This window comes from Leptonotus elevatus, chromosome 2 (genome assembly GCF_054856555.1).
Source record: "Leptonotus elevatus isolate MCC_2025b chromosome 2, RoL_Lele_1.0, whole genome shotgun sequence".
NCBI lineage: Eukaryota > Metazoa > Chordata > Actinopteri > Syngnathiformes > Syngnathidae > Leptonotus > Leptonotus elevatus.
This window is the reverse complement of record NC_141240.1, coordinates 9,656,357-9,679,029: the sequence shown is the minus strand read 5'-3', so window position 1 is coordinate 9,679,029 and position 22,673 is coordinate 9,656,357. Positions and strand designations below refer to the sequence as shown.

The 22,673-nt window shown below is 39.1% G+C and overlaps 1 protein-coding gene across 4 annotated transcripts in view; it reads right to left on the bottom strand.

Annotated features, from left to right (window-relative positions):
• LOC147178362 (synaptotagmin-2-like) overlaps positions 1–22,673 on the bottom strand; it is a 67,904-nt gene that overhangs the window by 7,935 nt on the left and 37,296 nt on the right. For 3 of the 4 annotated variants that reach the window (XM_086070054.1, XM_086070056.1, XM_086070055.1), the window contains 6 exons: positions 8,733–8,946; positions 8,249–8,409; positions 2,481–2,618; positions 2,153–2,320; positions 1,557–1,724; positions 1,052–1,169 (listed from right to left, as the gene is read on the bottom strand). In XM_086070054.1, coding sequence (XP_085926180.1) covers positions 1,052–1,169; positions 1,557–1,724; positions 2,153–2,320; positions 2,481–2,618; positions 8,249–8,409; positions 8,733–8,928 — 949 coding nt within the window. In that variant the 5' untranslated portion in view covers positions 8,929–8,946. The remainder of the gene's footprint in view (positions 1–1,051; positions 1,170–1,556; positions 1,725–2,152; positions 2,321–2,480; positions 2,619–8,248; positions 8,410–8,732; positions 8,947–22,673) is intronic. The other variant, XM_086070057.1, reaches the window with a different exon arrangement.

Here is a 22,673-nt window from a genome sequence, read left to right as displayed (position 1 = left end):
CTAATGAATTGGTTGATGTTTGGCAGGGAAACTTTTATGTTTTTATGTTAAAAAAATATATTTTAAAAGTGAGATGTCTATTTTAAAGATGAATTGCTCTGTAGCCAATTTGCTGCATACTTTTTCCGGTCATTTTTATAATTTTTAGATTGCCTCGCTCCGCTATCACCAGTGGCGTTCTCATTTGTGAGTTTAATATAGAGCTAAACAACAACAAAGATACAGTACCGGTAGCCTACCTTGCCTTGCGTGATGCACAGAGACTGGTTATATGATGTGAGAAGACGAAAAGCACATATCTTTCCGTTCATTTATGACAAGTGCTTCCTCACACTCACTTTAACAGTTTCCCCTTTCTCAAGAGCTATTGTTACTTGTTTAGTTGTTGAGCAAAATTTCAGCATTTGAACATGGTGCCTACCTCTACGGGCCATGGTTGTTTTCCCATCTATGATTGGGTGAATGTACGTAGACGCAGCTTCAGCCTGACACTTCTGGACAGTTATTTCGATGTGATTATGCCGACATTAACCATTCGCTGTCTTAATTAAAGAGACACTACAATTCAATAAATAAGATACATAATGTCGATAGTATTTTCTGACAAAAATAAATAGATTTTTAGATTTCTTTTAGGCTACCACGCCAATCAATCAGGCATTTGTGATTGGATGATAAGAGGATGCGGAGGCAAAACTTGGCCTACATATGCAACTGTACACCATGGAACTACTTTTCAGTTTACAGCAATAATGGCTGATGGTTACAAAGTAGAAGAATAAGCACATTATCGATCTATCCGCTCATCCATGCCAAAACCATTCGTATGCCGAAGATAGTATGTGAACAGAGGTCATTTTTCTCCAAAAATGTGGAACACGAATTGTTTGTAAACAGGGTCGTTCATAACGCGAGAGTCCACGGTATTTTCAGGGTGTAGGGCTAGCTAGCTAGCTAACTGCATGTCACAGTTGCGACATATATCCGCTGATGTCAATGAAGGTACCCAAGTTGTTATATACTGAAGAAAGGGTGATTCGTGTTTACAAACCTGAAAGACCCCCCACATCCATTTTCTTCAGGTTCTTGGCCTCCAGAATGCAGATTGTGAGTTTACCAGCAGTTGGTACATAACGAAGAGAGATGCAAATGTCACCCAGCTTTTCCGGCTGTTTCAAGTATGACAAGTGAGAGAAAGTTAAATCCAGCTGTCATGATCTCGACAAACAGCAGAAATCATTGTTAATCCTTACGTAGAGTATAATGTAGCGTTTCAAATATGGCAACAAAAACTACTACTCATTTTACAGAGCTCTTGAGAGGCTGTTTGTGGAAATCAGCACCAGTTTTGTCAAACTACTTGTAACGCATGATGACGGGCATGCTTGCCAGTTGCCACTGGGATGGCCCAATCCCTAAATTGATTGACTAATATAGATCTAATAGGTGCATCCAAAGATTTTTCTTTGCATAGTGTCATTAAATTGCTTATTAATTTCTGTGCCAAAACGTAAAACAAAGTGGAAAGGTAACACTTTCCTTCTCAATTATATTACCTCTTCTTGGTCCGCGCTGTCTAAATCTCGCCACTCCTCAATCGGCTTTGCCAAGTCAAGGGTGTTCATGGGTATTTTAATCTCGCCGATGACGTCGTGTTTTGAGAAGCGATCAAAGTCATAAACAGACATGGTCAGGGTCTTTCCTCCCATTTCTTGGAATGGAATCTGGAAATCACAAACCAATCCCAATTTAGTCATTTATAGCAAAGTCCAGATTTACTGCATTCTTCCACAAATCATTACTATTGACTGTAGCTTTTGAAGAGCAGACAGAACAACATTAGCTGTGACTTCAGTCTGGACCTTACAAATGGCTGGCTTAACATGCAGCTTCAGTAGAGCTGGCCTGACTTTGACAAGCTGTTTGAATTATTTGTGTTCAATTCATCGAGCTGTGTCAGCAGGCACCAAAGGTGGCCCTCTCCTTTAATTTAATTCTCGCCCACATTCTCCTTGTCAGCCACCTTCAAAATGTCTGCAACCTTTTATTACCAGTGGATGAAAGTGGGCTAAACTCCCAGAAGAAAGCCAGATCATGACTGGTCAACCTGACATATATCATTTGAAATAGTAATGAGTACTACAAGGCCTACCTTGAAGACAAAAGTCTCATTGAAGACTGGGTTAAGGGTTTTCTTGTGAACCTTTGTGTCAAACTTCTTCTTTTTGTCGGGTAGGACAAAGACCTTAACGTACGGGTCAGAGGTGCCACCGCTGTCCATGGAAAGGAGATCAGCAGCTTGCAGGATTCCCACAGTCAGCTAGAGATTGACATAACTTTACAAACCAATATTATTTTTGCTTTGACATTGAAAATTGGTGGAGCACTGGAATGATATGACTTCTGTGATCATTTCAATCTACAGCATTCATACTTCCTTCCGGTCTCTTTATGAGCATCAAAGTGACCGATGTTCTTGCCTTGTTCTCCTGGAAGTCATAATCAATGGAGTACTGCAGCTTTCCAAGCTTCTCTTTCTCCTTCACCTCCTCTTCTTTCTCATCTCCGGTCAGTCCAGGTTCAACATCGTCTTCCTCGTCGTCATCGTCCTGTTGTTTCTGCAAGATAGGCGGGTGGAAAGCAGTAGAGGAACTAGTGAGCAGATGCTTCGAAGTCAGAGGTTGTGCTGATCGACAACCCTCGGCCATCAGCAGTCGGGTTAGTCACAGCACCTACCTGTCACTTACCCCTGCACACACCGGTGTTACTAGTGCAATCTGTTCATCGATGACCACGGTTGCAACCTGACTTGATTTCACTATTTCTTGGGTGACACCATTTGCTGTTTGTTTGTTTTTGGAATTCCTTGACTAGTATTTAAAAATGAGGCAATGAAGTTGTCCTGACCTAGAAAACTCTATTCACTGAGTTAATACAAGGGTTGGGGGATTTTAAATAAGAGCCATATAGGGTTTGTTCACACTTTGAGGTTCAAATTCACTCGAATATACCAAACATGCAATAAATAAAAAATTGTCAGTTGTTACTATGTTGGAAAACCAACTGCCATACTAAAAATGATTGTTAGAACTTTCATATGAAAATGGTACAAAGCAATAATAAAATAACAAATTTGCCAAATGTGACGGGGAAGACAAGACAATGTTACTGTGCCATGCCATTTAAAATACATTGTAAGCCTAATGGCAGTGTAGTTATTGCATTCACAGTGCTCAATATTATTTGGTCCAAGCTGAGAGGCACTGAAGGACAGAGCAATGACATAAAGCCAAACCACTGACGCAGTGATTTCTGACTTGGGTATTGATAGTGAAGGCTGAAGCGAGACATCTTTCCTGGTGTCTGCTTAGTTTTTGATATCCTCAGATATTCCCTTGTTTACGTTGCTATTGTGTGTAACTTTCATTGCGACTCTCCCATGTACTGGGCATTTATGTTGAACATCAGAGGTGGGCGCGTCATTGAATTTTGAGCGCCCGGCATTCGTCAATCATCAACAGCCGGGACACCCTTCCGTTATCGGCAATTATTTCAAACCAAACCAAACTGTAACTGTCAATCCATCAATCCTGCAGTGTTATTTTTACTGAGTCTCCGTCATTGCTAAATTACAGCCACTGTTTTAGGACCATCAGTAACAGAACAGGGCATCAATTATCAGTGCGTCAACGGGGGCTCCGCTGGAGCACGTCCACACGAGCACTCAAGTTAAAGAACATGGCCGGACACAGCAGAAAGAACAATGCAGCTTTAATGGTAGCTCAACTTCAATTTGCAAAGTTTCAACACTCACTTAGGCCGGTTTACATTGGTATGTTATTATTTTATTCCCCTCATTAATATTGCCACATATAGTAAGTGCACACAATTTTAACTGTCGTAAATACTGCCGCGCATAGCCAACTGACGCAATACTTCCCCATTTTAGGACCCAGAGCTGTTAAAAAATGTGCCTGACTTAAAATGGTGCACCAAAGGGCCCATAAAGGGGAAGTCAACACCCCCCCCCCCCCAAATTTTTGACAATATGCTCTAACAACCAATCACAGATCAGCTTCAGAAAACAGGTGAGCTGTGATTGGTCATTGCCTGAGCCTGAGCAACTGTGATGTCATCTTCAGTCGACAGCAAGTGGCAAAATGGCTGCCCCCTGAGATGGATAAAAATGGCAGGATTTTGCTTCATAACTCATATTTCACAAATGTAATATTAATCAGAATGTCATGTTTAGACTTGTGAGGTCACATATAACATATTATTGTCAAAAAATGTTTAAGGTTGACTTCCACTTTAACAGTCTGGCAATGTGCCTAATGCCAATTAAACGAACTGAGCACTAAGCTAATTAAAACATTATCATTGCGATCTGTCGTCATCCGAGCTCTATAACACGCCCACTCGGCCAGCTATCAGTATTGGGTCCGAGCCAGAAGAGAGAAGGCTTGTAGAATGGTGTGCCAGGAAGTTAGCATACCTGGTAAGTGTATATTTACTTGTTTACTGAAGGATAAAAATAGTAGCTCGCCCGCAGTTTCAAGAAAGAAGTGGAAGTACTCTGTGGTGCATCAACAAAGTGGGCATCCGTCAGTGCTTCCGTTATTTGTCAGTGAAACCGGCATTCCAGATCCGTGAGGATTGATCCAGTTATCGGTGATCACATTGGATATTTTTCGAGGTTTCATGTAAACCGTTAATCATCAACGACGTCCATGATTGATGGATTGACAGACCTGCAGTTAATATTGACGGAATGCCCACCTCTGTTCAACATGATTTATGACATAAGCAATATGATTGGCTCCAAGCATGAGTATAGAGACAGAAGTGGTCAAAGATGCAATAGTATTCACTTGTTTGTGGATTTGGGAATAAAAACTACTTCCCCCTGCTGGTTGGGAGCAGGTGCGTTCGTCTGAGAAATTACATGCTAGTTTATCATTCATGTAGCTTCAAGTTTCTTAAAGTCCAAATTATTTCCAATGCAAAAGACCTTCAGTTGTGCTTCTTATTCTTGGATCTTGAGCGGTTTGCTATTAATTTGTCCTTTCAGTTAGGATTCAAGTCGAGTATTGCTGAATTTCCTATGGCTGTCATCTTGAGAAAACACAGATGTCTTCGTAAAAAAACGGACGGTCCAGCTACTCTCTGGTCAGCTGAAAGAGGTGAGCTGGAACAGGGCGCATACACAGATAAAACACACATTCTCACAACACTCTTTTTTTTTTTTAATCCCAACACACCCAATCATTTGTCTTGCTTGCATGCGGCCTATCGTGCATGCTTGATAACTCACGCCCTCTTTGTAAACTCACACGATTGTACTTATTTGTGGCATTCTCTATTTTTGTTGTGGTCAATGCGTTTCATTCAAACATGCCAAGCCACAAAATGCAGGGTATGTTTCTTTCTGATGGCTAATGTCAGTGAACTACCTTAGCTTCAGCATGGACAGTTTGAAAAGGGCACATTTTTGTCAGGACCAAAAATGTCTGAGAATTTTCATTTTTCCCCAAACTCCTGGGGAGGGCTCTGGGATAAGGACATGGTATGTCTGGATGAATGCCTTTTGCTCAACGTGGGATGAATATCAAGAAGAGGTTTCACCTTGAGAAATTAGCCTAATCTTTGGATGGACTGAAATCAGGATCGTGAGGACGGCAAATCTGGGGCATACATTCAGGCACACCATCTCGCTCTCATCTGTCACCTTGAACGTCAGCAGCATGGGTCATCCAGGAAAGCTACTCTCAAGTCAAGTTGTGGCCATTCAATGTTACCTATTGCAAGGGCGTATGCTGGTTTTGTCAAGAGATACAAAACAAACAAGTCTGCTCTGTCGTGGAACTCTGAGCGTGTTTGCACAAGTGGGGCGCCGGTGAGTAAATTTCCGACCTCAAGAGGAATTAATTGTAAGCGATTGATAGCCTTTTTGATTGGCGTCGCATTATAACGGCCCATGATGGTGGAAACAAGCCCAAAGTTCACTGATGGGTTGCATTTGTATGACATTATCCAGCTTAGCCCTTGCACATGCATGTTAGTGATCACTAGTGAATTGCTGAGTGCACTAGTCATTCAAAAGGCTCAATCAAAGGAAGGGTTTCATTTTCATTTCAAACCATTTGCATTAAAACAGATCTTTGTTGGGGTCACATTTCTGAAGAGAACCAGCACTGTATCAAGACATAGCAATTGGTGCGGCATGTCAGTTCAGTGGATTTTGCGAAGCAGCTTAATTGCTCCCAAAGATTCCTCAAGCACCGGCAGCACCTAAGCTTGCAAAGAACTAAGGAAGCCATAGCACTCATCGACATCATCACTGCAATCCATCCCTTCAAGCCCAGCCCGCCCCCAAAGCTCCCCCCTCTGCACTGGTCTGCGCTTACTCAGAGCGGCCAGAGAGGGGTGCCGCGTGCTATCAGACCTACCGTAGGCAGAGAAGTCCACCACAGTCAAGATACACGGAGCACATATAAGACACAAAGCAGGAAGGAGGAGAGCAGAGACAAAGGAAGAGATTGAACTCACAGCAGACACCAAAGAAGGTAATCACAGCAAATGCAGTCAGCTAAACTGTAGGGAGTGAGGAAAATGACAGATAGGCCAACCTCCTCATTAGCACAATCATATCTTGTGCAGCAGATCCATTGTGCCTTAAAATAACTTGACTTTTAGATGTATTGTTACCCAACTGAATGAGTCGTCAAATCATCACTGAGGCATGTAAAAATAAACAATTATAAGACCTGCACAAGAACAATTGTTCTAACTGCTATTTTTATAATCACTCTCGAAAGGTTGTGAAAACAGTGTCGGGGCTTAGCTGAATAGATAGGACATGTCATTTCCCACTCAAATCCCAAAGCATGAGTGAGAGTGAGAGTGAGAGAAAGAGAGAGAAAGAGAGAGAGAGAGAGCAACAATAACATTTATGACAAATACATCACAAAAAGAGAGGAAAAAAATAAAACAGATAATCATGGTTGGTAAGAGTGTTATTTTCATCTGTGGAGAGTACACTGACCTGGTTGTAAAGCCAATGAATAGAGTCTTTGCTCATCATTTACTGTATACTGTACTTCAAATAGTAGTAAGAAACGTGACCAGTGAGCCTTTTCTCATTCATTATTGCATAGTTTTTAAATTAATAACAAATGGGACCAATTCACTAAGGGTTTTTGTGTTTTTTTGAGGTATGAGAATCAATAAAAAGAGTGAACATTACAATCCCACTTATGACCTCATCTTTCCTTGTCACCAACCTTTTGGAAACCCAGAGCTACTTCATGGCATTCATAGCAAATTCGCCCAGATTACCTTTAATTTTCTTATTGTTTGTAATTGCTGATTTCCACTCATCTATGTGAAATAAACTGTCCATCTTAATGATTTCTCACATTACCGGTAATTGTCAACAATGATTAACAAGGTTGGAAACAGATACATATCAATATGCAACACTATATTTTAATAAATCTGTCAAAGTCTTTACATTATCCAATGATCACTTCTGCAAAATTCCTAGGAAATCAAAATGTCCCATCACTAGTGAGCTCATTCTTAGAGCAGACGCAACTGTTAGAAATTTCAAATGGTTCTATCTGTCTGTCTCTCTGTCTGTCTGTCTACACTGCAAACTGTAGACCAACAAGTCATAGTCAAAAGAAAGCGCCTCGTGGCCGTGAGTGTCATGCTTTAAAAATTGACGTAGCGATCAACTGCCTGGCATGCTTATCACAACACTTGTCGTTGTTTTTGTTAGCAAACTTTTAACAGTTTTTACAAGTTCATCGTATAAACCTACTGTAGGTTTCATTTTGAATGTAAAAGTCTCTATAGTGTTAAGTTGATTTTCTGTTATTTGAAGCTTGAAGACAGGTTTGAAGTCGAGCGACACCATGCTTTGAAACTGTTCTAACTGAGGCACACATCTTTCACAATATTCCTTAGGGTTAATAGAATAATGTCTTTGACTAGAGGACTTCAATGTTAAAAATACAGTTTATCAGCCAAGATTGGTGAAAAATCTTTTTTTAAGACCTTAAAACACGACAAATTATTGGGCCAGGAGAAACTCCTAAATGTTTGCTTCAATCAACTGAGGTAGAAAAACTGGATTTGTCTTGTTTGTTTCTAATTCCCAATTACAAAGCCGTATAATAAACCTTGTAGCAGTCCAAATCAAGGGTGGCAAACAAAATCTCCAAACTCCCATGGTGTCACATACCTCTCCTCCTTTGAGGTTCTTCATCCCCATGTCACCCTTTCCTTTCTTGCCCTTCTTGTTCTTCTTCTTCTTGCAACAACATTTCTTGACGATGCAGAAGCAGCACGTTAGAATGAGTAGAGCAGCGACCACAGCAATGGCGATGATGGCCCAGGATGGCACTGAGGATGATAAACAAATCCACGTATAGGTGAAACATTCCTAGCCCGAGAGGAAAGAAACAAATACTTTGACATTTGACCGACCGCTCGATTAGCCTGTCCATGTCGTGCTCTGGGCCAAATATATTTAGTAAGAGGTGCCACACTCGCGATTAGATTGGGCGAAAATTAGATTTCTGTGCCATTAGGGGGGGGGCAGCCACTGATCGATACTGAGTAAAGTCGTTATGAGGCAGCCATTGCCCGCAGCAAAAGCAGAAAATCCAATTCCAAAACGGTTGCTTCGTCATCACAAGTTGATTGGAAGTTGGTTCAGAACTCACGTGGGATCTTATCGATTTCGTTCAGAAACTTGTTTTTGATCTCGTCAAAGGCATCGTTCTTGCTGACTGGCTCGGTGGAGTTGTCTGCAGAGACAAGTGCGACGGGGGCAGGAGTCACAGTCAAGGCACTGGCCCCTGTTGGCTTGGCAGCGACCATGGGCGTTGTCTGGTGCTTGAACAAGTTCCACTTAGTCATTTAGGCTGCACACAGTCCCTGAAACACATCAGGAAAACAGTTATTAACACCGTTATCTGTCATGCTTTGTTAGTGTCAAGCATGCACAGGTACTGTACATGCATTCACTTTGTGGGAAAACGAATTTGTTTGATTTATTTTTAGATTCTAGAGTTTTTCACAAATTAGAAGTAGAAACCTACGAATGTGAGGGCTCTCCATCCTATAGGCATCTATTTACCCCTTAATCATGCATGTGTTTCAAAAGGGAGTATCATTCTCAATGTTCCCTACCAAGAGAGAAGTGAGAGTGGGATTTAAGCCATTCATGCATACATGTCGCTACAATAAGTGGACATCTATTCAAAATCTAAATTCTACTTCCTCAGAACTAGGCAAAGTACGGCTCGGGGGCCACATACGGCCCGCCCACAGTCTCTGACTGGCCCACACAAAGACCATGAAGTCAAAATAAAACTTTGAAAGTTTTGCTTTTATTTTATGTTGGAACAAGCGAAGTAGTAAGCAATAACTACAACTTGTGTCTGTTAAGTGACTTTTCTGATCCCTTTAGCTCCCCCAAAGCTATCCTAATTAGACAAGACAACAACAACAACAACAACAACAACAATAATAATAATAATAATAATAATAATAATAGCATCAGATTAATAATAATACAGGACAAAGTTGAGGTTAGCATGTTGGCTTGGCCCTTGGCAAATGTTCTTATGGGGCCAAGTTGCACACACGTAATGTGTAATCTCATACGCTGCCACTCACTGGCCGGCTATTTTAAGTGCATTGAAGGAATTTTTGTTCCTTCAAGTCTATAAATAAATAAATAAATTAATTAATTACTTAATTAATTAATAGATAAATAAATAAATAAATGAATAAATTAATGAATAATGAAGACACCAATCAACTGTGGTGTGTGCTGAAAAGTATTATTTTTATTTTTATAATTTTGTGTAATTGCGGGCTATATTTTAACTACACACAATTCAAACCATTAGTGGGACTTAAGGTAGCTATATACTGTATACTTAACTTAAATTTCAAATAATCACATTTTTAGGGCTGTGAACCATTTTTATTAGACTACAGTATAATAATTAGGATAGAAGGGCTGGTCGGCCATATTCCTTTCATGCACTCTACTTGTTTTGTTTTTTTATTGTATAAGAGGATACACTACCCGCTCTAGACACAAAGGAGAAAAGAGCGTTTGCATAGTAGTCAGGTTCAACATATTTCAAATTCAACAAACAGTAAATGTGTTCAAATATTAAAAGATGAAGTATTCCATAGCCCACAGTTTTAGTCACGGTTTTGTTAAAAACCTATTTCATCAGCTAATGTTCCAACACAGGTCATCCAGCCTGAAGAGTAATAAAACCCCTTCCTGATGGAGGTTGCCTTAATTAATGTGTAAAAGGGTTGAGGTCATTGCAGCAGTATTAATGAATATAAAGATAAATGGGGAAGTTTTAAAAATGCATGATGAAGCCATTTCTATTCCCTGAATTCCTATACCATTCCATCCATTTTTACCAACAGAAGCATCATACTCTACACAGTGATTGACTATGGCAGCCTGCGCTACGGTCTGACACTGCACTGGTTCCAGCATATTTCACAAGGAAGTGAGGTCAGCGGGCAACGATTTGAGTTCACTTGACAACAATATTAATGAGAAATAACCATCAATCCTCAGTTATACATCACATTTGCTTGTTTGCTTGCTTGCTGTTTGCTTGTCACCTAATGCTTGAGCCAATTGTGCCTGACCATGAAAGGTGTTAGGAGAAACAAAAGAAACATCCACACACCATCCTGCCGTCGTGTTCCCATGCGCCAAACAAATGTTCAATCAGAGCTCTTATCGGTTCCAGAAATCACCGCGTGACAAGTGCAGCTGCAAGCAGCCTGCCGACAGACTGATGACTGATTGGGCAAGAGCAGGGGAGGATGACAACAATAACAAGAGTAGACTTGTTGATTTTATTCATGCTAGGGTGATATGGTGGGAAAAAAAGCGGGATTTTTTCATTTCTTAGGTGCCAGTCCTTAAGTTAGTGGTGGAGTTTCAGCCGCCATGTATTGCCACATATGAATTATTCAGATTGAGTCTGACAGTGAGAAGGATGAGCTCATGCCACTCGAGGTCACCTCATTACAACGTGATGTGTTCATTACAATGTATTTCTGGTCATTCGGAATCTAGCTAAACTAGACCAATTGTATAAACATGAACGGAAATGTGCTCAACAATTAATCTCCACTACTCTGAGGGTGACAGCAAGGGCGGATAGAGAGGACAGAGAGGACTGCATGTTTTATGACTACCACCAGAGACAGCTTTTAGCAACCATGCTAGCAAAATCTACAATTTAATTAGCTTTTTCTTTGGCAGAAGCAGTGGCACTTTATGAGCCAATTCCCGAGCTAAGACATCACTTACGAACAGTTCTTTAGGTCAAGTGTTAATGTTTGCATGTTAACATTGGCTAATTAGGCCTGAACGAAAAGTACAGCCAAGGTTCTTCAAATAGTTTGCTCCAATGTTCCACGGCTTTAATCATGACCCAAGAGAATGATATCCTCAGTACAGGAGATGTAAATGACAATTTGGTAGAAGAGAAAACAGGGTTTTTAACAATCCATTCATTAAATGTGACATTTTATGAAAACCGAAAATGGTAACCTAATGATGTAGCTGGAGGAAATGTCAGAGGATCTCCAGAGTGATTATGATAGATTCTCTGGGCTCCTTGAACATTTGTATAAAATCTCAGGGCAATCCATCAAAGTGTTGTTCAGACACTGCAGTCTGTTGAAGAGGCAGACGGACAATGAGAGGCAGTGCTTTGAGCTAAATCATATTTCAACAGGTACAAGAAAAGCAAGGACAGAGAAGAGTTTAACCAACTTAGTAGTTAAAGGTGTTGGACAGATGGCAAATTGGGATTTTGAACATGGAGCAGCGGATTCAACCCTTATTTAGGCCTCCTATGTTACAGTAACTGAACAGATCAAATGTTGAAAACTCTTTAAGTGACATGCAATTATGTATGCATATTATATAAAACATGGAAACTTGGATCTTTCAGCATTTTGAACTTCATCTCGCTTTGTCAATAGCCTCTCAGTGATTCAAATGGCAGTTACCATGGTGATTGTAAATTAGAACTAAACCATGGCACTGGAAACTAAAGCACTCCTTCCTATCTTTGGTGTTAAATTTGAATAGAGTCACGGTGTTACTACACTTTTAATAGCTACTTTAAAGCTACTGTATTATGTGTACGTCATGGAAAATTATTGCCCACAACTAACAAACTCAAACCTGGCTCACCTCTTACAGTCCACCAAGCCTGAAACAACAAGTATGGACAGCAGGCACTTGCTTGTCAAGAGGTCAAGTTGCACACATTGCCTTTCCTGACAATGTGTTATGATACATTTAACTCTGGAGACAGCTTTATTGGAAGTTATAAAGATAGCAAATACTTTCAATACAGTCATGTTGCCAATATGTTTCATGACGTAATTGTGAAACGTGCAATTCCACAGCAAGATGCCAATCAAATTGGAAAGTGGGCCACGCATCAGGTTTTACGGTTGTACAAGAAGTTTCAAGAAACCAAAATGTTTATTCTATCACTGTCATGCCTGACAGCACTATCGTAATAAAGATTTTATGATGGCACTGTATTTCAACTACATTCCGTGTGGAAAAATTTAACCCTTGAGGTTCCACTTTGCAGTCGCGAATGCTTTTGTAACATTTGCATGTAGATAAGCACAAGTTGCCTAACTTAATAGACAAAACATGCAATGTCATATTTAGTGTTCTTTAACGTTAATATGTCATTCATTGAAGAAGCAAATAATTGTGGTTTTGAACCATATCCGTATTTTTGCAAAAAAAAATCATGCTTTTTAACAGGTATTTTTCCTGATATAATGAAAACAGCAAAAGTGATACCAATTTATAAAGATGGTTTCTGTGTTACCTCAATTTTCTAAAATATTTTTTGTGGAAAGACGTGATGCCTTTGTTGAAAAATATGATGTATTAAATGACCGCCAATATAGCTTTGGAAAAGGGATTAATAGCACTTTGGCAGTGATGGAATTTATAGAAAATATAGCTATAGCAATAGATGAGAAAAAAGACATGTGGTGGGTGTATTTATTGAATTGTGTAAAGCATTTGATGCCATTGATCACTCAATACTCTTGCAGAAATGTAAACAACATGGCATGAGAAGTGGCGCACTTCAATGGTTAAATAGTAACCTGTGGTATTCCACAGGGTTCAGTATTAGGACCTAAGTTATTTATAATGTAGTTAAATGATATTTGCACTGTTTTAAAATCTATTAAAATTTCATTTGTAATGTTCGCTGATGATACAAATGTATTTTGCTCGGGGGATGACATGAAACAACTAATAAAAAGAAAGGAACATTGATTGTGTGTGTTTTTTTTTTTTAATGTTTTGATTGTGATAAGCTATCACTAGATGAAAAAAACAATTATGGTGTTTGGTGGTATACAGCTCAACTGCGATTTAACACTTTATTTAAATAGTCCTGAGATTGAACAAGTTACTGAAACTTTTTGGGAGTGATTATTGATTATAAACTGTGTTGGAAGCCACAGATAGAATACTCTAAATGTAAATAAGCAAAATCAGTGGCTGTTCTTTATAAAGTAAACGGTTCGGCTAATGGATGGATGGATATCCTAAACCAGAAAGGTCTTCATATATTGTACTCTTATCTTGTGTTGCCTCACATGTCATGCTGTGCAGAAGTTTGGGAAAATGCACAGTACATAAAACAAAATTACAGAAAATAAGCTATTAGAATAATGAAAAAGGTTGGCTACAGAGAATCAACTAATCAATTATGGATCTGGAATTTTAAAATGTATGGATATTGTGTACTTTGTATTTGAAGACACTGAAATGCTTTTTTGTGTAGTGGATAGCCTACCTGTTGTATTCAGAGTTTCTTTAAATTAAGAGAAGAAACCTAAGGAGGAATAATTAAAAATAATTAGGAATAATTTAAGAAATGTATTTATGTTTGAAACATGTAAAGTGAAGAACAACATAAAATACAGATGTGTTTCAGTTTTTGGATAAATGGAATGGACTTGATGATGAGTTGAAGCTGTGTACTTCTCGATTGGGGTTTAAGACAAATTTAAAATGTAAAATAATTCATGCTTACAGTGCCATTGATAAAATGTAAAACATTTATGAATTATAATGTGAGTGTAGTATTTATTTATTTAGCTCCGTTATCATATTGATTCATGGGACCGTATTGGATAGACAATAATAACCTATTCCTTTTTTAGTTATTAATTAATTTGTTCAAAAGGATGTTTGTTTTTCTTTTCTTTACTGTGTATGGAACTGAAATAAACCATTCATTCATTCACATCCTGCAGCAACAGAAAAGTCTTCCATGCGGATAGCATGTCTCTAATTGTAGCGGAGAGAGTTTATAGTTAGCCTATTAGCGTCCAGGTTGGATCGGCAAAGAGAAAACAACCCAAGGAGGGTGAGCTCAAGTCATGCAGCTGTTCTATTACACAACAAGTACCCTGCACAGCAATTAATTAACTATTTGTCCTTTGTTTCCCGGCCCTGACAACTTGACACTGCTGCACACAGCTGTCTGCAAGTGGCCAATATGCGGATTAATGAGCATGTCAGTGTGTTATATACAATCTTGAATTTCCATCCATGGAAAACCTCAAGGCACTTTAATCCTCACTTTCAAAATGGCTTCTGTCAACAAGGAGAAAACTGGTCATAGGACTCATGTGGCTGCAGCTGAGGGCAACATTCAGGAGCAGTGGGGCGGCAAATTAACTATTGAATATTAGGCGCTGTGAAAAGGTTGCCGTATTCAAAGGGAGACAACAGCAATCGCTGCTCGGCTGTCACAGGTCACCAGATGAGCAGGTCCTCGAAGATAAAGAGCAATCTTTGTAATGTGACCTGCTCAAATCCGTCAGGCTACTGCCATCTGTGACGTGGCCTTCAGCTCAACTGCCTGTGCACATACGTTTCGTCCAAACGTTGGCACTTAGGGATTGCAGTTTATCACTTAATTCACAAAATAAAAGTGGTACGCACATTATCGCTGGAGGTCCATGCGTAGGCTCCTAATTTAGTTTGAGCACTTTTCATGCTGAGAAACTCTTTTATCCTGATCGCATTGAGCTATTTTGGTTATAAAGCTGCGGTTATCATTTAATGAGCATTTCATGCATCATATTCCAATAAATATAGGCTCAACTAAACACTAAGCCAGATGAACTCTGACCTCTCTGAACAGAGCTTCAAAGGGACTTAATGCAAAACTTTTATTTAACAATATGACAATATAAAGTAAGGCTGCAGCTATCCAATACTGTAATTCAATATTCCTGAAAATTATTTTACAATAACTGTTTATTCGGATGAACCATATTTTTCTTTATTGACGGCTATAAACGTCAAAAATTCATTTGAACTATTTCTATTAGTTTAACATTTTTTCCCACTTTTGTTAACAAGAGTATGAAAACCTAGATTTTTTTTATTTGTACTTTTAGAACAGATTAATCGTGAGTTAGCAAGTGAAGTCATGCGATTAATTACGATTAAAAATTTTAATCGCCTGATGCCCCTAATTTTTAATAATCTTTTCTCCCTTTTTTGATCAAGTCAGGCGATTACATTTTTTTATTGTAATTAATTGCATGACTTCTTCAATAGTTAACTCACAATCACAAATTTTATATCTGTTCTAAATCATTCTAAACAATATTTTTTTCCTAGGTTTTCATACTCTTGTTAACAAAAGTGTGTGTGTGGGGGGGGGGGGGATTAACTAATAGAAATAGTTCAAATTAATTTTTGACGTCTATAGCCGTCAATGGCAGTGAATGAGTTAATAATCTTTTATTTCTTCTTTTTTTTTTAAAGAAAGAAAAAGAAAAGATTATTAAAAATTACAGTGTGCATACTGATGTCACGTACCTCTACTCTATGCACATTCTAGCCCAGACTTGGAGTTGCTGTTTTTCAACTGTACCACTAAGTCATGCTAGTTACCTTGCAAGTTTCTGTCTTTTATACTTCACAGTTTTTACATTTCTACAAGTTAACATGAACACCACACTGCAAATGCTGGCTGTTCAAACACATTCAAACAAAAGCACCCAGATTCAACCCTCGTCAGCTTTGGCGACTAACAGAGCAAAATTTAAACATGAACTTCTTAAATATAAGTAGCGCAAGGATTGTCCCTCCAGGGAAGGCAACACTCTAGATCCCTGCTATACCATGTTGAACATCTCATACTGCTCTATTGCCCATAAAGCTTTAGGCTAGTCTGATCGGTATTTATTCCACTTAATTACGTCATACACTTAAATTAGTGAAACCTGCAGTGAAGAAATGAAGAAAAGATGACACTACAGGGCTGCACAAATTGGAGTGTCATTGAAACTGCATATGGCAGCTTAGATGAACATACATTGCATTCTGTGTCAGGTTTTCTGAGGACGTGTGTTCCAACGAAGATGTTCCGCAACAATAACAAGTTATGGTTCACTGCCAAACTTTAACACCTCCATCGGGCTTAAGAGGATAATTATCAGAAATCAGCTGACAAAGGAAATTAATATTGCCAAGAGAAGCTACGCAGAAATGCTAGAGAAAAAAAAAACCATTTACTGCTAACGACTCCACATCAGTGTAGAAAGTTGCCGTCAAAGGCAGAGGGTAGCGTTTTATATGCTAAGTTGCTAAGTATTTGGCTTTCTTTGTTATAGCTCTAAGTCAGTGGTGGGCAAACTCGGTCCTCAAGAGCCGGAGTCCTGCAGGTTTTGGATGTTTCCCTGCTGCAACGCAGCTGATTCCAATCAACAGGATCGTTATCAGGCATATGCAGAGCTTGCTGATGAGCTGATCATGTGTTGGAGAAAGGAAATATCCAAAACCCGCAGGACTCCGGCCCTCGAGGACCGAGTTTACCCACCCCTGCTCTAAGTGCTAACCTCGAGTCTGTCTTTAGTTATTGTTTTAAGATTTGGCAAAGTCCCATAAGGAGTAAGATAGTCCAATCAGCCTTGCGTCTAACACAAAGGTTAGAAAACAAGTAATCTATGGCATCCACAAAGCTCGATGGTCGGCTGTTGAGAGAGCAAATTGAATCTCTCCTGAAGCTGCTTTTATAGCAAAGCAGCTGGATTCCTAAGAATTCATTCTTACTTCTAGATTACACCGGACGCGTGTGGTTTGCGGATCTGCTCCGTTTTGACTGCGTCCTCCGGACACGTCAATACCATGGACAGGATAGGATAATTCAACCAATCAGTGGATTCGATGGCAAGAACACTCCAACACTTTTCAATCCTAAATACATAAACCATACAGTGGCGTGATGGTTATAGGCCGTGTTACTTCCAGACACCATACAATGTATATGTAGCTGTTACAGAGTATATTTTGCAGTGCTTTTGCTTCAGCAAGCAGACAATATTGGATAGTTATGATTGTGTGTAGCCGTGTATGCATACATTTTCTGTTAGATCAGCTATGGCGAACTCTGGTGGTTACATTTGGTATTACAAATGTATCTTTTAGCCTGGGACCATTCATTGCTAATTGCTGTGTTAACATCATATTCCCGTACATCGCTGCTTCACAACACATGACACTGGGCACTAGATTGCAGTTAGAAACTCTTGTCATTTTTATTGTGGTGAACGACTTGTAAGACACATTATAAATTATATGTGTCCGGCAATAGCGCAGAATTCAGGTCATTTCCTAAATGGCAACTGACCCGTTTTATCTTGCAAACTCTGTCACCCTACACCTTTTAGAGCCATTGGAGGATCTGGCCTTTGCTGACATTGATCGGAAGGGGAGGAAATACTCAAATTCAGCCCGATTATCGTGATGTGTAAACCATACTTTAGATCTATCACAGACAGCATTGACACGATCAAGAAGGCAGAGTTGAGACGGTTACTTTATTTCAATTACAGATCATTTGCAGCTTTGTTCCTGAACTCTTGCTACTACTCTACAGTAATGCACTCCTGCTGAAATGGGCTCAGAACTCCCAAAGTCACAATGGTTTCATTTTGCCAAGTTCTAATAGGATTACAGGGAGATACTGATGGCTGCATTGCTTGCTATTTACCACTGAAGGTTGAGATAATGTGAGGATCACGGTCTGAGCAGAGTGCCTTCAGATGGAAGATGGAATCACCAATCTCTCAAGAAGAAATGCTCCACTGCTTCCATCATCAGCATCTATTAAATTTTGAGAAATTGTACACATGTAGACTAATTCAACAATGAACTGAGTTGTGTATTTTAAGCATTTTACATTTTCAGCCACAAAACTGCCTTAAGCGCTACCGTTCTATGTTCAATCTTTGTAATTGCTGTTTTGCACCACATTTCATAACAAGAATCACGATAGGTCAAAAGTTCAGTCATACAGATTTAAACTGGTATTCAATAAATGCTGCAACCGAGACAGATTTATGCAAGGTATTCTACTGTAGTTATAAACGTCTCTGTCTTTTGTCAATTCAATAAAGATAGCCAAGAACGGACAAAAGCTCTGGCAAATTCTAAATAGCACATGGTGCAAATCCTGTGCCAGAGTCAGTTTCTGGAGCTGAGCAACAAAAAGGAAGAAGCAACTTCTGCTGTCACAATGCGATAATTACCGCAATGTGACAAATTAAGACTTGAAATCAGTCAACACTTTTAGTTGGAAGAAAACAAACACTTGAAGCATCATCATATGTGATGTCACCAAATCTCACGATACCAAGGAACACATCTAAACGATTAACTCCACATGCCTTTTCCTATTTATTTATTTATTTATTTATTTATTTATTTGTTTATTTATTTACTTATTCATTCATTCATTCATTCATTCATTCATTTGTAGACTCACCACAATAGGGTACACATGACGGTACAGATGTAAAAGAACAGTGCAAAAAAATATGCTGACACTGGGCAGCCTCAGAAGAACTTGAACAGTAAAATGAATAGAATTTTAATATCATATGCATATTTATTTTACCAATGACAGGTCTGCAAACACCTTCCTGTTCCCTCTCCATTACACGGCTATCATGTTTCTGCAAAGTGTAAGTAGTTTTACTTTTACATTTTAGTTTAATTTTGTTATTCAATAGCTAGCTTAACTTTATACTTTCATGACAGTACAGAATGTAACTTACCGTAAACCATTTCCTGTACAATTAATGGTTTTATGATGGAATCTGTTTAAGTTTGTGAATCCAATTAACTAATTCACTGCCAGCCATTTTCACTGAAGCAACCCCCTTTGCTCCCGGCTGTTTTACTGGATTTTGAGACTGTATTTGCAAGACACAGAATAGTGTGTTCTATTGCTATAAAAACATGGAACCTACCAAAAGAAAGGTTAGAGTATTTTCTTTCATCAGGGAAAAAAAGTAAAATGTTTCCATTTTGCAGCAATTAGCATTAGAATATATCTAAGAGTGGGGGAAAGCTCAAAGCTATAAACCTGTTGAAAACACTGTCAAAAAGAGCTTGTTGCAACATGGTCCTGGCTGATCTCTTATACTCTGCTGCCACCTTATGGCCATTTTTTGTAATAGCTACTATTGCTTTAAGCGACCTCTTTAGGTCTTTTGTATGCTCTAGCATAAAAAATAAAAACACACACACCCAAAAATGTATAAATATTTTTAGGGAGTGAAGGACAAAGTATTAAAAAAATGCATTTAAACGTTTTTTGGGTTTGAATGAGCTTCATATTACATATTGGGGGAAATGGTTTTGAAAGTAAAACAACTTGGAAGTCCACCAGCGTTGCAGAACTGATTATGTTCAATTGTGGCGCACTGTATAGCTACCTCCCTCCTACACATGAGCAACACATCTGAAAATACATGTGGGCATCTCACTTCATCCTCTCTGTAATATGTTATTCTGTAAAAAAAATAAATACAGTATACATATCTAAAGTATCTCATAAAACATTTTGACCAATGTTATTGGTACAGATTGCAGAATAGGGATTGCTTTGTAAGGAAGTACATCATACGAACACATTTTCCACATCACTTTTAGTATCCAGAACAATTTTTCTACAAAGTGATCTGTATTCCAAAATAATATGATGCGCTGCTTGTTTCCCTCTGCAGCTGATCTGCAAAACTGCCAGCAGAGTTGCTTATGCAACCATTCAGGGTGAGGAATCTACTTGGGCATCACGCCCCCATACTTCCCTCAGGGTTGCAGATATACGTTCAAGATGCAAGCACACAGAACAAAAAACAACAACATCAACAACAATCAACAAGAAAAGATTGTGAGCATGATTCAGTGTGGCAGCTGTGTCAACATAATGCAATTAGTTCAGGAAACCCTGCCAGTGCCAGCACTGATCTGAGGGCAGCCGCCGAGATAAGGATGTCACAAAGGTGTCTTGCATATCACCTCACTGGAGAGCGTTAGAGGAACGCCTCGCCTCGTATATCTGGCTGTGTGTTGACCCGAAGGGTGGTCCAGAGAGGCTTATTTACAAACGTGCTTGTGCAGATAAAACAACGCTTACTCTCACCTGCATCTCAATGTGACTCAGCTATTGTCAGGAGGGATTCTTGAAAATGGGGATGGGAGGTGTTGCATGCTGAAGGAGGAGATGTTGAGATCATTTACAGCCAGTTGCCATACATCCTCCCCCTGGCCCTCAGCGCAACCCCTCTCTCTGGCCCCTGATAGGCTGATAAATCATTCTCTCACTGATATAGTGAGCCAATCTGTATGTAAAACTGTGCGGGGGAAATGCGGGCAAGGACAGGAACACTGCAGCATTGCAGATAGGCCACATGAAGAGCTACAATATGGAGTGAGTGACCAATGAAAGTCCTAAGCAACTGTGGTGCATAATCCATGAATTAAAACAACAGCAACATTGTCAGATTAAAATGAGCAAAGATGTTAAAGAAAATCTCAAGCTCAGAATTTAAAAAAAAATATTTCCCTTTTTCAAAATACTGTATAAAGTTTAGGGGAGCTACTATTTTTGGCCTTGAGCAGTTGCCAGGCAACCAGTGAAGATGACAGGAAGATACAAAAACAATTTTTTTCAACTTTTTGTACAAAGAGAGTGAACATGTTACAAAGAGCCACTACTTCATGTAGACCAGTTTTGTTGCCATTGTTATTTGGCTTCTTCATATTTAATTCAAATGTCAAACCATCTTAGACAAACATTTACACATTTTGTGTGCCGTGAATGTTCGCTATATCTGCAATGTTTTTGCGATTCAAATTTCAAACTCCAGAAAAACTATGCCACTCATGAAAACTAGAGGAGACATTCTGCCATGTTGCTCAACCTTTGGATATCACCCAATGATTACTATATATTACAGGTGCTAGGCCCAGACTGCCACACATACTTGTAAAATAATGGCTACAATCTCACAATATTGGGCACATTTTTTCTCATATTACTACTGTAATTTCTTGAGAACAAAACACGCTTGAATATTAAATGCCACCTGCTCTAAAAAACAACAACAACACCCTTCAGAAGCTGATTTTCCTTTAAATTATGCATGCCCCTGATGTTCTGGTATCCATGTTCAAAAATGGAAGTATTACCCGCCCAGTAATTTGATAGATTGGGATTTGACTAGAGAAGTTCTTACCTTGTTAACAGTTTTGGCAGTAGATATGACACCCCTTTTGAGATGCCTACGCTAGAGGTTAGCGCGGAGGGTTAAAGTCGTTAGCACATTTCAAATGTATGGACGGCAAGAAAAAAATCATCTTTTTTTTCCAAAGATTACATATTGATGGCACATGCTTTCGCATTTCCAAAAAATAATCCTCATGAAAATCGGTTGAGAAATGAACAAGTTACGACTTTAAGTGAATGTTCATGCATTGATTTTGATTGGAACGTTTGACCTCCCCAACATGGCCGCCACATAAACATGTCGGTTAGCTGACTGCTACAGTCACAGACTTATGCTGCATTCGAGGAAGGTGGAAACTGGAAAGTATTACCCACTAGGATTGTCACAGTTCCAACCTCAGTGTGAGGTTACTTATTTTAAATAACTAAAGTAATGTTAAATAAAAGGATAAATGTGTTCACCATTGTGTAAATTATGTTTCGTCATTCACGGTCGAGTGATGTCAAATTGAATTTTTTTCCCGGCTTCGCAACTCAGTTCTTCAAGTTCAAACGGGCTTTCCAGTGCACACTTCCTGGTATGAGGTCGGAAAAGTCCAATTTCCCACCTTCCTCGAATGCAGCATTAGATATGAAGGGCAGCCATCTTATGATGTCACTGTTACTGACAACTTCTGTTTGTTTTTTTCGCTTAATAATTACACTATGATACTTTTAAGGAGTAATTATAGCCTCTCAAAAAACAAAGAGCTTAGATTAACATTTAGAGTGATTTTTTTTTTTATCTGATGGGCTTTACTTTCATTTAATTGTTGATGGTTCTGACAACATGACGTAGACAAATCTTTGACTAGCACTCGACGATACAACCGTATGTCCTACATTGTGGCATTTTCGTCATAAAAGTAGAAAATAATGTGCAAACACTGCAGAGAAATCAATGTATTAAAGTTAGACGGTTAGCGACAGTATTAGTCCCTTCATATATGTCTGTGGCTACAGTGCGCCAGG